At 44.3% G+C, this 14,244-nt stretch overlaps 1 protein-coding gene across 1 annotated transcript in view; it reads right to left on the reverse strand.

Moving 5' to 3' along the window:
* Positions 1-14,244, reverse strand: part of RAD54L2 (RAD54 like 2) — a 53,030-nt gene that overhangs the window by 6,863 nt on the left and 31,923 nt on the right. The window contains exons 4-15 of the mRNA XM_075714521.1: positions 12,000-12,187; positions 10,413-10,552; positions 8,608-8,739; positions 7,613-7,845; positions 6,701-6,883; positions 6,286-6,419; positions 4,819-5,015; positions 3,944-4,286; positions 2,070-2,247; positions 1,217-1,468; positions 488-606; positions 76-191 (exon numbers count right to left, since the gene is read on the reverse strand). Of these exons, the coding sequence (XP_075570636.1) occupies positions 76-191; positions 488-606; positions 1,217-1,468; positions 2,070-2,247; positions 3,944-4,286; positions 4,819-5,015; positions 6,286-6,419; positions 6,701-6,883; positions 7,613-7,845; positions 8,608-8,739; positions 10,413-10,552; positions 12,000-12,187 (2,215 nt within the window). The remainder of the gene's footprint in view (positions 1-75; positions 192-487; positions 607-1,216; positions 1,469-2,069; positions 2,248-3,943; positions 4,287-4,818; positions 5,016-6,285; positions 6,420-6,700; positions 6,884-7,612; positions 7,846-8,607; positions 8,740-10,412; positions 10,553-11,999; positions 12,188-14,244) is intronic.

Here is a 14,244-nt window from a genome sequence, read left to right on the forward strand (position 1 = left end):
TGACTTTCAGGAATTAGTCTGTCACAGAGGATCAAAGTGTCACACCAGAAGACAGGAGGATTTGGCTGCACTCACTGTAATAGTTGATGTTTCGAACCCAGTTGTGAACTCCTCCAGCTGAGCCTGGAGGACTCGGCATTGGTCTCTTTGCCAAAAACTCTTCAATGACAGATAACGTGGACAAGCTCTGGCTGCAAAACCAAGATATCTGTTCAGGAGAAAGTCCCCACAGCAGCAAAAGTAGAGTACTAGAACTCTTCCCCAACCATGACAGCACTGACAGTTGTCAAACCCTATTTGTGGCAGCACACCTCTCACTTGATAGTGGCAGAAGTATAAAATCCGTGGAGGAAAACCAAGATCTAATACAATAAAGGAGAAAAGGGGAGCTGCCACACCACTCACCCCGTGTAACAACCTAGTAACAGAGGGGTTCAACTACTTAGCATTTAGTGACTGTAGGATCAGCTGTTGATGCTTTGCTTACCTGAAGACCAAGATCTTGTCTCCAAGCTTCACACTTTCCTCAATTAAGTGGAACAGTAACACCATCTTGGGTGAGTTCTCCAAGACTCCCGTCTGGTAATCACACAAGATGTCTTTGGCCTACCGAGAAATGGGAGACTATTACAGGCCGAGTTGCTCATTCCCTGTTTAGTTCAACAATCCAGTCTCAAGTTGAGAGAAATAATTCATTACAGAGGGATTACATACATCCAGCCAGGTCCAGCTGACAATGTTACTCCCAACTGCTGCTGCTACCTCCCATTCCAGAAGCTCCAAATAACAAACTACTTGGAGTATGGATGAATGAGCATCCTCTTAGCCTCGCATGACTCTCTACTCTACCTCAAGACCTCTCTTCCAGCCCATTAGATTTACCACCATCTTACCTAGATTAAACTTCACCCTAATACTTTTTTTGGAATAACAGAGTCCACAGCCTTTTTGGTCAGATGAAAACAATGGTATGTGTTGCCTGCACTCCAGCCTCACAAGAGTCCCAAAATCTCTACCCAGTGCCAAGCAGACATGCTTGTCAAGATGCTCTGTGGCAGACAAAATGGATGAGAAATCCCCAACTCTTAAACAGAAGAGTTTTTTCTTTGCTCTAGTTCAGAAAACTGCCCTAACAAAAAGAGGTACCGTCTCGCAAAGTATCTAGTCTGTTTATCACAGCTCTGCAAATTAAGAGTTTTCCAGCAGTGGTACTCACCCACTCATAAGTAACGACCTGATTTGCTCTCTCCTGAAAGGGGTTGAAGCCAACGCTCTGGAGGAACTTGCTATTGGTAGCTTCTCCAACCGGTGATGCCAAAGCATTACTCTCTGTTTTGACTTTAATTCCCTGAGGCTGGCAGCGGGAATTAGTACTTGCTGTGCCAAGGTCATCCACGTCCAAATCCTGCTCGTTTGCCAGATTCTCCTTTTGCAGAGCTTCATACAACACATCTGGATGGTTCCAGATCTGAAGGAGTAAGAAAAGACAGTGGTTAGGCCCGCACTGGCCGGCTGCCTGCCAATGACTGTGGACTGAAAGCCCCCACAGCTATTCAAAGGAAAGAACTAATACGTCAATCACCTCACCACCATCCCCACATGGAACTGTAAGGCGCTGCAGAGAAAGCTAGTCTGACTGCATTAAGTAGTGAAAACAGAAAACACGACTCTGCCATGACACAAGGTATAAACCATCTTAACCAAGGCTCTCCTGACTTCAAAACTGTTGAATTCTTTCCTTGAGAACAAAACAGAAGGCCACTATACACCCCACACAGCACAAACACAGGAGGAAGCTGCTTGTTTCCATTGCAGCAGGTAAATGGTTAAGGTATCAGCCCAGTACCGGTTCAGCTGATGGCTGCAGAGTTCTTGTACAAATTTGAACATTTAACGTGCCTGCACCCCAGTTCTGGAAGTGGGGATAACAATTCTGCTGGGCCATTGCAGGTCACTCTGGAGAGAGAAGATGTGCCTCACCAACCAATCTCCTGGGTTTTTTTCTGCTCATATTCCTGCCCTTCCCTTACACACTAGAATATTTCTTTGTAGCTCCTGCCAAAACCTACCTTACAACAGACACAGAAAGCTTTGAGTGGGTTCAGTCCCAGCCAGCCACTGTTGCCTGCATCTCGGAACCGGTTCATGAACTCCGTATAAAGGGCCCGCTGGATCTTTGAAAGACGTACCAAAATTACATGCTCTTCCTTAGATGGGAGCTGAACCTTCAGCACATTGTGGCCTCGCCTGTGGAGGAAATAAGAGAGATAAACAGAGGGAAGGGAATTTCCCAATCTGATCTCTCTGTGGCTGCCTGTAGGGTAAGATTTTGACTTCTTGCCCACCTGGCTGCAGGGAGAAAGACCTCTAGCTGCATGCTTCTCTAATGCACGACGCTTCTGAGATACTCTCCCTGCAGCCAAATACCAACTGTAAGCACAATTACAGAGATCTCAAATGTTGAAATCTTCTAGCACAGGTCACAGTGTTAAGAGGGTGATGAAAGTCCTGTTTTCCATGGCAGTCAAAAAACAGAAATAAGACCTAAGGTCTCTTTTTAGCTCTGCCAATGACTAAGATATTCCATCCAAATCACTGGTCCAGCATCTTAAAATCCTCATCTGAGAAACAAAGCTGATTTGTTTCCAGAGTGGTGGAGACACTGTCACTTTTCATAACTGAGGGTTCGTGAAACACTTTCAGATCCTTGGGTAGAGGATGTCAGAAAGTGCACATTCAAATTAAGTATTAGGACATCAAAATAAACCTGAGGTCACTCTGGTGCAGTTAGAAGCGTTGTTCTCTATTATCAGAGTCCATGGTACCAAAGCAAACCAACTTTACTTCTACACCCAAGGCAAAACAGAGACATAAGGACCACTTTGCAGTTGACAGGTTCAACAAGACAGAGACTCTGAGAGAAATATGGAGCTGCTAACCTAAGGATCTCCTCTGTGGTTTTCTCTGTATGCTTAAGATCCTTCCGCAAAGACAGATAAGGTACCTGTTTAAAACTCAAGCCTAAGAAGCTGGATCGATGGGCCAAGGCCAATTAAATTGTATGAGGTTCAACAAGGCTAAGTGCTGGGTCCTGCAGTTGGGTCATAACAACCGCATGCAATGCTACAGGCTTGAGGAAGACTGGCTGGAAAGCTGCCCGGCAGAAAAAGACCTGGGGGTGTTGGTTGACAGCTGGCTGAATATGAGCTGGCAGTGTGCTCAGATGGCCAAAAAGGCCAACAGCATCCTGGCTTGTATCAGAAATAGTGTGGCCAGCAGGACTAGGGCAGTGATTGTCCCCCCAGACTCACACTGGTGAGGCTGCACCTCAAATACTGTATTCAGTTTTGGGCCCCTCACTATAAGAGACACATTGAGGTGTTGGAGCGTGCCCAAAGAAGGTCAACAAAGCTGGTGAAGGATCTAGAGAAAACGTCCTGTGAGAAGCAACTGGGGGAACTGGGGTTGTTGAGTCTGGAGAAAAGGAGGCTGAGAAGAGACCTTATTGCTCTCCACAACTACCTGAAAGAAGGTTGTAGTGAGGTGGGTGTTGGTCTCTTCTCCCAAGTAACAAGTGATAGGATGAGAGGAAACAGCCTCAAGTTGTGCCAGTGGAGGTTTAGACTGGATATTAGGAAAAATTTCTTCACTGAAAGGGTTATCAAGCATTGCCCAGGGAAGTGGTTGAATCACCATCCCTGGAAGTATTTAAAAGCTGTGTAGAGGTGGCACCTAAGGACATGGTTTAGCAGTGGACTTGGTAGTGTGAGGTTAATGGTTGGACTCGATGATCTTAAGGGTCTTTTCCAACCTAAATGATTCTATGATTCTATAAGGCAGCGTGATTAACTGTACTGCATAAACTCACCAAACAAGCATACTAATTTCGGATGAAGGAGCTGTTTGCATAGACTACACCGTTAAGAACTCCTTGTGGACTCACCGCTGCACAAAGCCTTCCAGCAGGCTATGCAGGACATGACTGCGATACCTCATGAGACGGACATCTTGAGGGGTGCTGTCAATACACTGCCCATTCAAGATAGGGCGCTCAAACATGTTGCTGAATTCCTGCCGTGAGCCTAGAAAGTCAGGTCGGACAAAGTCTACCATGCACCAATACTCAATGAGGTTGTTCTGGAGTGGGTAGCCAGTCAGCACCACCCGCCGGCGGGAGCGGATGTTCTTCAGGGCCTGCGAAGTGCTGGCATGGCAGTTCTTTATCCGGTGTCCCTCATCACAAATAACCACATCTGGGCCAGGGCGAGACAAAGCTTTCTCAATCCCTGAGGACAAGGAACATTAAACGTTAGTTAGAGATGAATAAGACAAAGTTCTGATTTTATATGGTCACCAACTTCATAAAAGAAAACAGGGGTGGTTCTGAAATACAAAAAAAAAGCAGTGTTCATGGGTGGCAGAGAGCAAGGCTGATTCAGGAAATAGGATGTGACTAGACACCAGCTCCAATTTAGCATAACGTGGTAATGACCAGACATGACTGTCCCTTGATTTCTGCTTAATGACCTGCATTGCATCAAGTTCAGTGTCTTGCATCAGATCAGACTGGTAAATCTCACACAGACAAATCCCCAAGTTCGGTGTGCTGACTTCCATGCTTACTTGCAGCTATTACGAGAAATGAAAGACTCAACCAAAGCTCAACAGCTTTCTGTCTCCAAAGACACAATCCTGCCCAAAGTTTGATCATGTCAGGGATGCTAAAAACAAGTTATAGGTTGTTTCCCTGTGCTGCCAGAGTTGATAGCCAGCTGGACAACAGGATCACACACTCTCTCTCAAGGACTGGCCTCCCACCTTTCAGAAGCTCTTGCTGCCGGTCTTCCTCATCCAAGTCAATGATGACAGGGCCAGCTTGTTTCTTTGTTTTCTTCTTCCTGCCAGTGGCAAAGGACTTCTTCAGTGAGAGGAGACGGTACATCTCATATCCCATCAGCAGCACACCACCCTCTATCACCCAGTCATTCACCACCTTTGCACGTGCAGCTGTTGTCCTGCAAAACAAACAAACCAACCAAATGAACTGTAAGCCTTCTCTCCAGTTTCAGTTTGAACCACTGGATTGGAGTCTGCTGAGAAAAAAGACCCGTCCAATTAAAGCACTTTCTCGCAACAAACCAGACAGAGGAATACAAAGAATTTTTTTTAGGAGACAATCTGTACAGAGGAAAAGAAAAAAACCTTTTATGTGCCACAGGTAGCAGGGTTGAGAATGACAAATCCTTACAGGAACTGAGCTGTAGAAGTTTGTCACGTACAAAAGCATATCAAACTTGAAAGCAACCTTTTTAAAGAGCTGTTCAGGAGACTGCCACAAAAACAATTTTTGGGATGAGCTGCCAATGTACATACTTGTAATCATCTAGTCGTTTATCCCTTGTTGTTGCCAATGCTAGCACCCCTCAATTATTCCTTCCCTGCTAGCCTGCTCAGAATTGGTTCAGATCAAGACACTGTCCTCACTTAATCCTCCCAGAACACACCAGATCACATCCAATAGTAAACACATGGCTGGAGTAACATTAGCAGATTCAAAGTACGTTCCACCCAGGAGGTGAAGACCTCAACAGATAAGTGTATGAACACAGCTGATGAACTGAGAGTTCCCTAGGTTCACTATACTGTCCTGATCCATGCAAGACAAATGACCCAGAGAGAAGCAGAGATCCACGAGCCAAGAATACACTTCACACCAGGCTGTAACTGCAATCACTGATCTCTCCCTTCTGGACAAGGAGGCTCTGTATAACTTGCCAGAATCCCTCAAGGACAACACAATTCACAGATAGTCACAGTGTTGGGTAGAGGAATCCCTAAGTGCATGAAAAATCTCAGGAGAAAAAACCCAACATTTAAAATACAAGAGACGTGGTATAGGGGGCACGTGCCTTATGAGTCCCAGGATTCTGACAGGACTAGCAGTGTACCACCAGAAACAAACCATAGGACCCCTGCTCCTCTCTGCAGAAGTAACTCTGTCTCTGGAACTGGGTTCCCGATCTCAGCATATATGGAAGAACAAGGTGTGTCAGCAGTGTGAGAAGGAAGTACAAGATATAAATACTGAATGAAAGAGACAGTAAAGCTCTCCTAGGTACCAAAATCCTCCTCTCAAGACAGCATCCACAACACATGCAGAGTGGGAAAGATCTGGGAGTTGAGGGCACAGAATTAGCCCAAACTAAACAGTCTGCAACGGCAATTCTGATAACAGTTCCATAAGACGCAGTCGAAGAGCTCTAAAGGGCTTTTACTGGCACCTACTTGTGTTCATCATTCAGGATGTGGACTTTGAAGGTGCGGGGCTGGACGTCTTTGGGGTTATAATCAGCAGGAAGGTTTTCAGGTGCTGGGAGCCACATGTTGAATTCTGCTAGCCAGTTTTGGAGCGTATTCACCTGAAAAAATTAGCCATAGAAGGGTTAAAAACCCAATTGAGTTACTCAGGATTCTGCTCAGGAAGAGCGGAAATGAGAATATGGAATGACACCCAGCTAGGCCCAGACAGAAGGAACAGACCACAGCATGCAAACTCAGGGACACGGGGAATGAGAGGGAGAAGAAGAGCAAGGGTATGATAGAGCTTGATGTGAGACAGGACACTAATCAATCTCCTCTATGCAAAGAAAGAAGTAGTGCAAGGAAGCCCCTCAGCCAGCCCTTCACATGAGCTACTTACAGGTACAATGGCAAGAACAGTCTTTGCCTCTGTGTGCCGAAAAAGTACATCCAAGAAAGAGATGACTTGTATGGTCTTGCCCAGGCCCATGCTATGCGCTAAAATACACCCAAACCCACTGCTGGTTTTAAATCTCTCCAAGGACTCAACCAAGTTGTCATACAGGAATCGGATCCCACCAATCTAGACAGAAAAGAAGAAAAGGTATTAGAACGGTGGGAGAAAACAACAAGATGGGTATGTATTGACAGAGTGGCAAGCACATTAGTATTGCATAAACCATGAAAATATAAAGGGGATGTTTCAAGTTCACTACAGTATTCTAATCTAGGGAAGACTCAGGAAGACAGTATTTTTAGATACTCATAAAACTTTCTGAGAATATAACAACAAATCAAAATTCATTTGTAGCCAGAGAATCTGAATTGGGATTGATTACTTTGTTTATAAATATAATTTTATTTTTAAAATGTTCATCTAAATATACAAAGGAAAACATTCCTGTCTGCGCCAGATGTCACCACCCTGTCCATCACCAGGAGACCCAGGTAAAAAACTTCTTGGGCATCACAATGAACTCTAGTTGTTATAGAATATTTTGCCTTTGAGAGCTGAAAGAATTTTGTTACAAGTACAGCCAGAAACAAGCAGCACATTCTCATCTCTTATCTTGTCACTGAAGATGATTACACGCTCTTGAAGCAAGAGCTAAATACTCTGGTTATCATATGATAACAATAGCCAAAGTTATACATAGCCCTGACCCTCCTTTAATTTGTCCTTATCATTTGACTGTCCACAACAGCCATCACCACAACCAGACTGGTCACTAATCTCACCAAAGAAGTTCTTCTGAGATTACAAGGCAGGCTTGCCTGAATTAATTGTATTTTCAAGGCTAATAAAACCTACCTGATGGGGTTTTACTGCATGTGCAAGCTGGGGAGCCAGGAAAATGTCCTCCTCATTTGGTGGATGATTGATGTTGACAATGACTTGCCCCAGAGCATCTGACTGATTTAAGGCATCATTCACATGAGAGCCACTGCTCTCTTCACTGCCATCCTCCTCCCCTTCATTGCCAGAGTCGCTGCTGTCCACAATTTGGAGGGCATCATCCTCTCCTGAACTCAGCTCAATCACTTCTGTAAAGTAACCAAAACAGGAGAGAATAAGGGCAAAGGTTACCTTGACATCAGGGTTTATCATGCATGGAAAAAAACCTCATATCTAAATAAGGCTATCACCTTTTGCAATTCCACACTGGCCTAATGACCTATTCTGAACAAGTGGGCACAATACAGGCACACACTAGGCCCCTCAGGCCAGCATATAAAAGCATGAGTTTCCCTGTGTTTCAGAGAACATTAATTTGTGCTGATCCAAACAGAACATGAGACAATTTCTGTGTTTTATGTTCTCCTCCATGTGTCTTCTTAATTCCCAAACCCAGACGTGCATTTTTATCTGATGATACAATGTCTAAGGACCACCACGGAAATCAGGCACTCTACTGGAGTGATATAAAGGAGTTGGTTTAGATCCGTTTGGGACAAGGGACACAAAACCCACTTTCAGTTGCAGATCTGAATACCTAGATGCTTCTTTTATACACAGCAGATGACGTCACAACTCATGTAAGCATTCTTCAGCAGAGCACTGAGCAAAATTAAGTACATTTATAAAGCAGAAATAAAAACAAGTTCTCAAGAGTGCCTGATAGGCCAGGTCATAAATGTCAGTTTAGGACTCAAAGGCCAGAACTGGCCATATATTTGGAAACCAATAGGCCTACAAGAATCTGAAGTGATTCACTACTGGAGCATCTGACTAGACAAAACCAGGAGACTTGTGGCTAATAAATAGCATATTGTGAGAAGACCAGGGTGAGGCAATTGGTCACTTACCATCTTTAATGCTATTTTTTCCTTTAGCATCATCTTCACTGCCACTGCTGGTACTATCTAAGCAGATCACTTCCTCAGCCAGGACCTGAGGAGGGAGCTGGGTAGCCTCTGCTGTTCTGAAAACAATGTCTTCTACAAACATAAATTACAAACAATAAGTAATTCATAATAATGGGGAAGATGACAAAACTTTTCAGAAACCAGACAGTATTTCCTTCCACTTTTGCTCCAATAACTTAGCCCTGGAATTTTCCATAACAGACTCTCACTGTCTACAATACTGCTATGACTCAGCTTCCTGGGTCACAATCATCTTTCTCAGTATGCCGAAACAATAGCCCATTGCTGATGGCACCCTCTCTATTGCATGCCCTAGCTGGGGCACACTGACCATGCAACATGCTAAAGTCCCGTCCCCACCCCCACCCTTTTTTTGGGGGGTGGGGGGAGGGGCAAGGGGGCCGTGTCTCAGAAGTAAAAGCTGGTTTTCATCCAGCAGAGAAAGTACCAACTGCTGAAGGGATGATAACTGTCCTTTGTTAGTAGGGACACTGTAATAATTATATCCCACATACCATAAACAACTTTTGCTGATCAAGACCATTTGTTTGTCTGTTTAAGTATTGCCATGTGGGGAGAGAGGCTAGCCAACAGGGCCAAATAAGTACCGCTGCAGTGACTCAGCAAGCAATGACCATCTTCTGGGGCTGCAACCTACTCTGCAACAGTTAAAAGTGTTTTAAATAGCTCTTATTCCTTCCCCCCCATGCAAAAATGTTTTGAACACTTGCATTTAAGGGAGAATATACATTTTCTCAAGAGGCAAAGTCAACTCAAGAACTCCTTACCCCCGACACACCTTCCAACTGCACTTCTCTGCCCTTTACACCAGTCTGAGAGGCTGTGCTATAAACTAGATCACTGAAATGATCCAGGTTAGAAGACAATGCAAGATGACATGTTCACCGGAACACAAGGGTGATGCTTAACCATTTATACTGCCTGCTATTTCACTGCTTGCTGAAACATGCAAGAAAGGACATGGTTACATCATGAACATATGTGTACCCAGTCTAACATCATGAACATATGTACACCCAGTCTACTGTTCCACTATCCCTAGTACCAGACCCATGCATTACCAGACCATTCACAGTACAAATTTGATCTGGGTCAAGGACATGGCTTTCTGTCAAGTCTGTTGGCTTAAGCTTCTGTACTGGTTGGAAAGATAAGAGAGACCTGTTCCAGCATCCCGCTTACACACAACTAACTTGTCAAAATATCTTCAACAAAAGTTACCTGGCACCTTTCACCATGCAGCCACAGCATCTTGATTCAGAGCTAGCTCAGAAGTGGAACTGACTACACCGAACCGACAAGTGGTTTGGAACTGCCATTTCAAGAGTTTACACTTGAAAGTCCAAGTGCAGCATAAAAATCACAGAATGGTTTGGGTTGGAAGGGACATTTAAAGTCCATCTAGTCCAACCCCCCTGGCAATAAGCAGGGACATCTTCAATTAGATCAGGTTGCTCAGAGCCCCGTCCAACCTGACCTCAAATATTTCCCGGAATGGGGCATCTACAGTCTCTCTGGGCAACCTGTTCCCGTGTTTCACCACCCTCATTGTAAAAAATTTCTTCCTTATATCTAGTCTGAATCTACGTTCTTTAGTTTAAAACTGTTACCCCTTGTCCTGTTGTGGACAAGCATGGCACTACCTTCTTCTTGATTCATCTTCTATCCTTAAAAATCTTGCTTCAGGTGGCACTTCCCACTGCTTGGCACTTCCCACTGCTTACCAGGAAGAAACTCTAGGGGTACAGTTGGGATAGTGGCTGGATAATCCTTCCGCTGCTGCTCTAGCCTTTTCCTTCTCTCCAACTCTTCCTGCTGGGCTGCTTTTGTCACGGCTTCCAGTTGGTCCTCACGCAAGAGCTTTCTGAACACAGGAACAAACAGAGAAACATGATTTGGTTACACCTAAACAATTTCTTCAAAAAACCTGAATGGCTGTACAACTAGCTTGAAAGATGATTGACAAGCTCCACGTAGTCTGTCAGCTACACAGACTAGGAACATCATCACCAAAAGCTATAGACAATTTCTACAGCTATTTCAAGACTGTGCTTACCAACTACAGGTAACACTACTATTACTCAAGGAAAAGACAGAAGTTTGACAGAAGCAAAACAATGAAAGGAGGAAAAACATAAGTGGGCAAGTATATACTTAAGCTAGGTTACCATAGACTATCATAGTTCTTCTATCTGAAGGGATGTTATTTATTGCTATGTAGTTTATAAACAGAAAATGCACAAAGTCATGCAAAGAAGATATATGGGAAGAAAAGGCATCAATTTCCCCCACAAAAAGTCATCACCTTGATTCTCCTCTGACATAGTATTTTCAGGAACTAGGAACTCTAATGGCTTTAACAATTGTTTCAAAGGATGCTCTTGAAACACCTTACTTTTACAGGTAATTTTCATTACTTCCAAAAATTGCTCTTCCCCCACTTCAGTTTCACATGTGCAGCCCTGGAAATGAAGGCTCTTTTGGCAGAGGAGAGGTGAAGTACAAGGAGTGGTAAAATCCAGCTCCCGCAAACTAGCCTTTAAATCCACCCAACCCCACACTGCAGGGACATCTACTCCACCTGATGAAGTCTCAGTTTCCAAGCCCTACTCAACGCTCATTCCTTTGGCTTTAAGAAAATCAGTCTGCACAAGCTTAAATATGAACCAAAGACCACCAGCACGTTATACACAGGGCAAGAGAGCCACTTGCTGCCACAGGAGTTCCTGCTCCGTTATGATTCCTCAGAGCATTTTAGATCCCCTTGAACAAAATTTCATAGTGAATTACCACCTCACAACCTGTCCCAGAATATATGTGGTGACTTATACAATCAAACAATTACTGCTTTATAAAATTCAGGTGAAACTGATTTCCAACATTTCAGCCACCAGTCACAGCATCAGCATTCCTGCCAGCACGTACCCAGGATAGTAGAGGGAAGGACTGCATTTTAGGCTGTTTGCAATAGGATCCTCATCAGCAGATATCTGAAACTGGATATTTACTTAATGGTGGTGCTATTTTTCAATTACATGTCTTAAAAGCCAGCAGCAAGTACACAATTTTTGCAATATATTCCATAACCAAATATTCGCTCTTCTGAAATACCAAACAAGTCTCTCCCACATGCAGCACTCCAGTCTGAGATCATACTACTCCCACTGGTGAAATCCTAAGGTTTTGGAAAAGAAAAACCATCTGGTTTGCCAGCAGTGGCAAAATGTAGCTCAGAAGCAAAGTCCAGAGATTCCGTTTTTACTCAAAAGGCTATATAGGACCCTAGCTCTTTCTGTCCTGCTGCTGCTTACCTTATGTTCCTCCGCATGTGAGATGGTTTCTGAGCCCTCTTCTTTTTGGTGTCCTCAGAGGCCAGGCTCTTGTGCTGGTTCTGCAAGAGTCGCTCTGCCCGCTCACTCTGAGATGAGGTAGTTGAAGTAGAGCGCTGCCATTCTCCATCCTCTGCGTGTTCAACATGGTCACCGCTGAACACGGCTTCCTGGGGTTGGTCTGAAAAGGAAAGGAGGCAATGACATGAGAACAACTGTGCCAGGCTGGCAGCTGGCTTTTACACGAGTATTCATCAGGATTTGAGCTGAATGGGAACCAACAATCCCTATTCTCACTTGTTTGCAAGCATGTTTCTCTGAGGGTCAAAACTGGGGTACTTTCCGACAGTGCCACTCAGAGTGTTAAAAAGTTTTATGGTGAATGGTCTGTTCCCAGTGAAAGCCAAGACTAACACCACTCAACACAGCCCAAAAGTGTCCTGACAAGAAAACAAGACAAAATTATTTCAGTCCACACAGAGCACTTGCTGTCCCTAAGAGCCTGTTTTCCTACATGGGCTCAATGAGCTCCAACTGAAACAAGGAACTCAAATCTCTTTTTCTTTGTTTCACAACATTCAAGTGGGGCAGAAATTTCCATTTATATGACACCTGTGTAACCATCTTCCAAGTTAACAGAACATACCATGCAAGAGGTTATCTGGTTCAAACACTGGGTCTTGGCTTAGCAGGCAGCTCAGTGGTTTTATCACCAGGCTCCACACTCATGATTTAAATGGTAACTTCTGGCAAGCTTTTTTAAAAACAAAAAGTAAGTGGCAATGCTCTTTCCACATTATAAACCACATGCACTTCTTTTTCTCTACATTCTCCTATTTTCAGACTTGCATTAATGGCTGATTTCAGTCTTAAAGCACTATGTGAAATGACACCTTGTTCTATGTGACATTTTGCTCTTCAACAGGCTGCCAGTGACCAAGCTAATGCTTGCAGAGCACAGAAAGGAAATGTTTCTGTTCAAAAGCTTCCCCTGAAGTAAACTGTTTCTGACAAGCCTTGTAATAGCTTCTTTGAAGCATCTTGTCCCCTCGTGTCAGGCAAAGAGATACCCTGAACCTCATCTCATAATCAGCTTTCTTGCTTATACTATGTATCTGAGCTAATGACTGAACTGAAAGGACACTTAGACAGAACTTTGAAGGGAAGAAGGAAAGCAGACATCAGCGCAGAAGAATGTGGCAGATGAAGTAATACAGAACCAACAAGCATCACATTGTGACTCCGTGGGATCTGGAGACAAAGAGCACCCCTTCTCAAAAAGCTGGGAGCTTAAATGAAGGATGCTTCAGTACAGCATGTTGCATGTACAGGCACTTCTACAGCTGCCACGTTAATATGCTTATTAAATTAACCTTACCACCAATATCACCTCTTAAAATTGAGATGACAAGAACTAGATTCACACCTTGGTCAAAAGCACCAACTTTACAAGCTTCCTCTCCAAACATCCCACCAGACCTGCCCCAGCATTTGCTCGAAGCCTATGTCAGAATCCATTCAGGACTTCAGGGCTTGCCCCACCATGAGCCAATAACAGCAGAGCACCTCAAACATTTCTGTGAACATCAGTCTCAGCAAGTCTTACACATACTAGAAAAACAGGTGTCCACAACTTATGTGATTCAACAGAGCTCATGATGAATGTAGGGAAGAGTTATGTTGCACGTGAAGATAAAGCCAAAGGAGTTTGCTGCTACAGTCACAGTAGTTCTCCTACCACAGCCAAGGTCTTGAAGCCCTGTCCTCCCACTATGCCTCCTTAAACTTACAAGCTCAGACATCACACATCACATTCACTTGCAGACAGAGAACTGTGCTGGGAATAAACCCAGTTTCCCAGGCTTCCCAGACAACAGCTCTGCTATTTGAGCTACAGACATGTTTTGGTCACATTACCTGCAATTCTTCAGCAGTGTTTCCTTCCCCCTACCCCTCTTGACTCCTGGTTACATAACTAGATCAAAAGATTGGATGAAATAGGGCAAAGGGAAGCAGGGAGGCTGCACACATGATCACATTCTCCGGGATGAGTCATTAAACCAGTGACTATCCCAGAGACAAACAGTGCCATGGTTACACTGCTGCCATCTCACCCTGGGCCCAGGGGACCTTGACAAGGCATCAGAGAGCACAAAGTCATGCTTGTTTGGAAGAGGAAGCACTTCTCTCCCCACACCCCAGCAATTACCAACGTCACCTCCTTTGG

The sequence above is a fragment of the Pelecanus crispus genome, chromosome 7 (genome assembly GCF_030463565.1).
Source record: "Pelecanus crispus isolate bPelCri1 chromosome 7, bPelCri1.pri, whole genome shotgun sequence".
Taxonomy (NCBI): domain Eukaryota; kingdom Metazoa; phylum Chordata; class Aves; order Pelecaniformes; family Pelecanidae; genus Pelecanus; species Pelecanus crispus.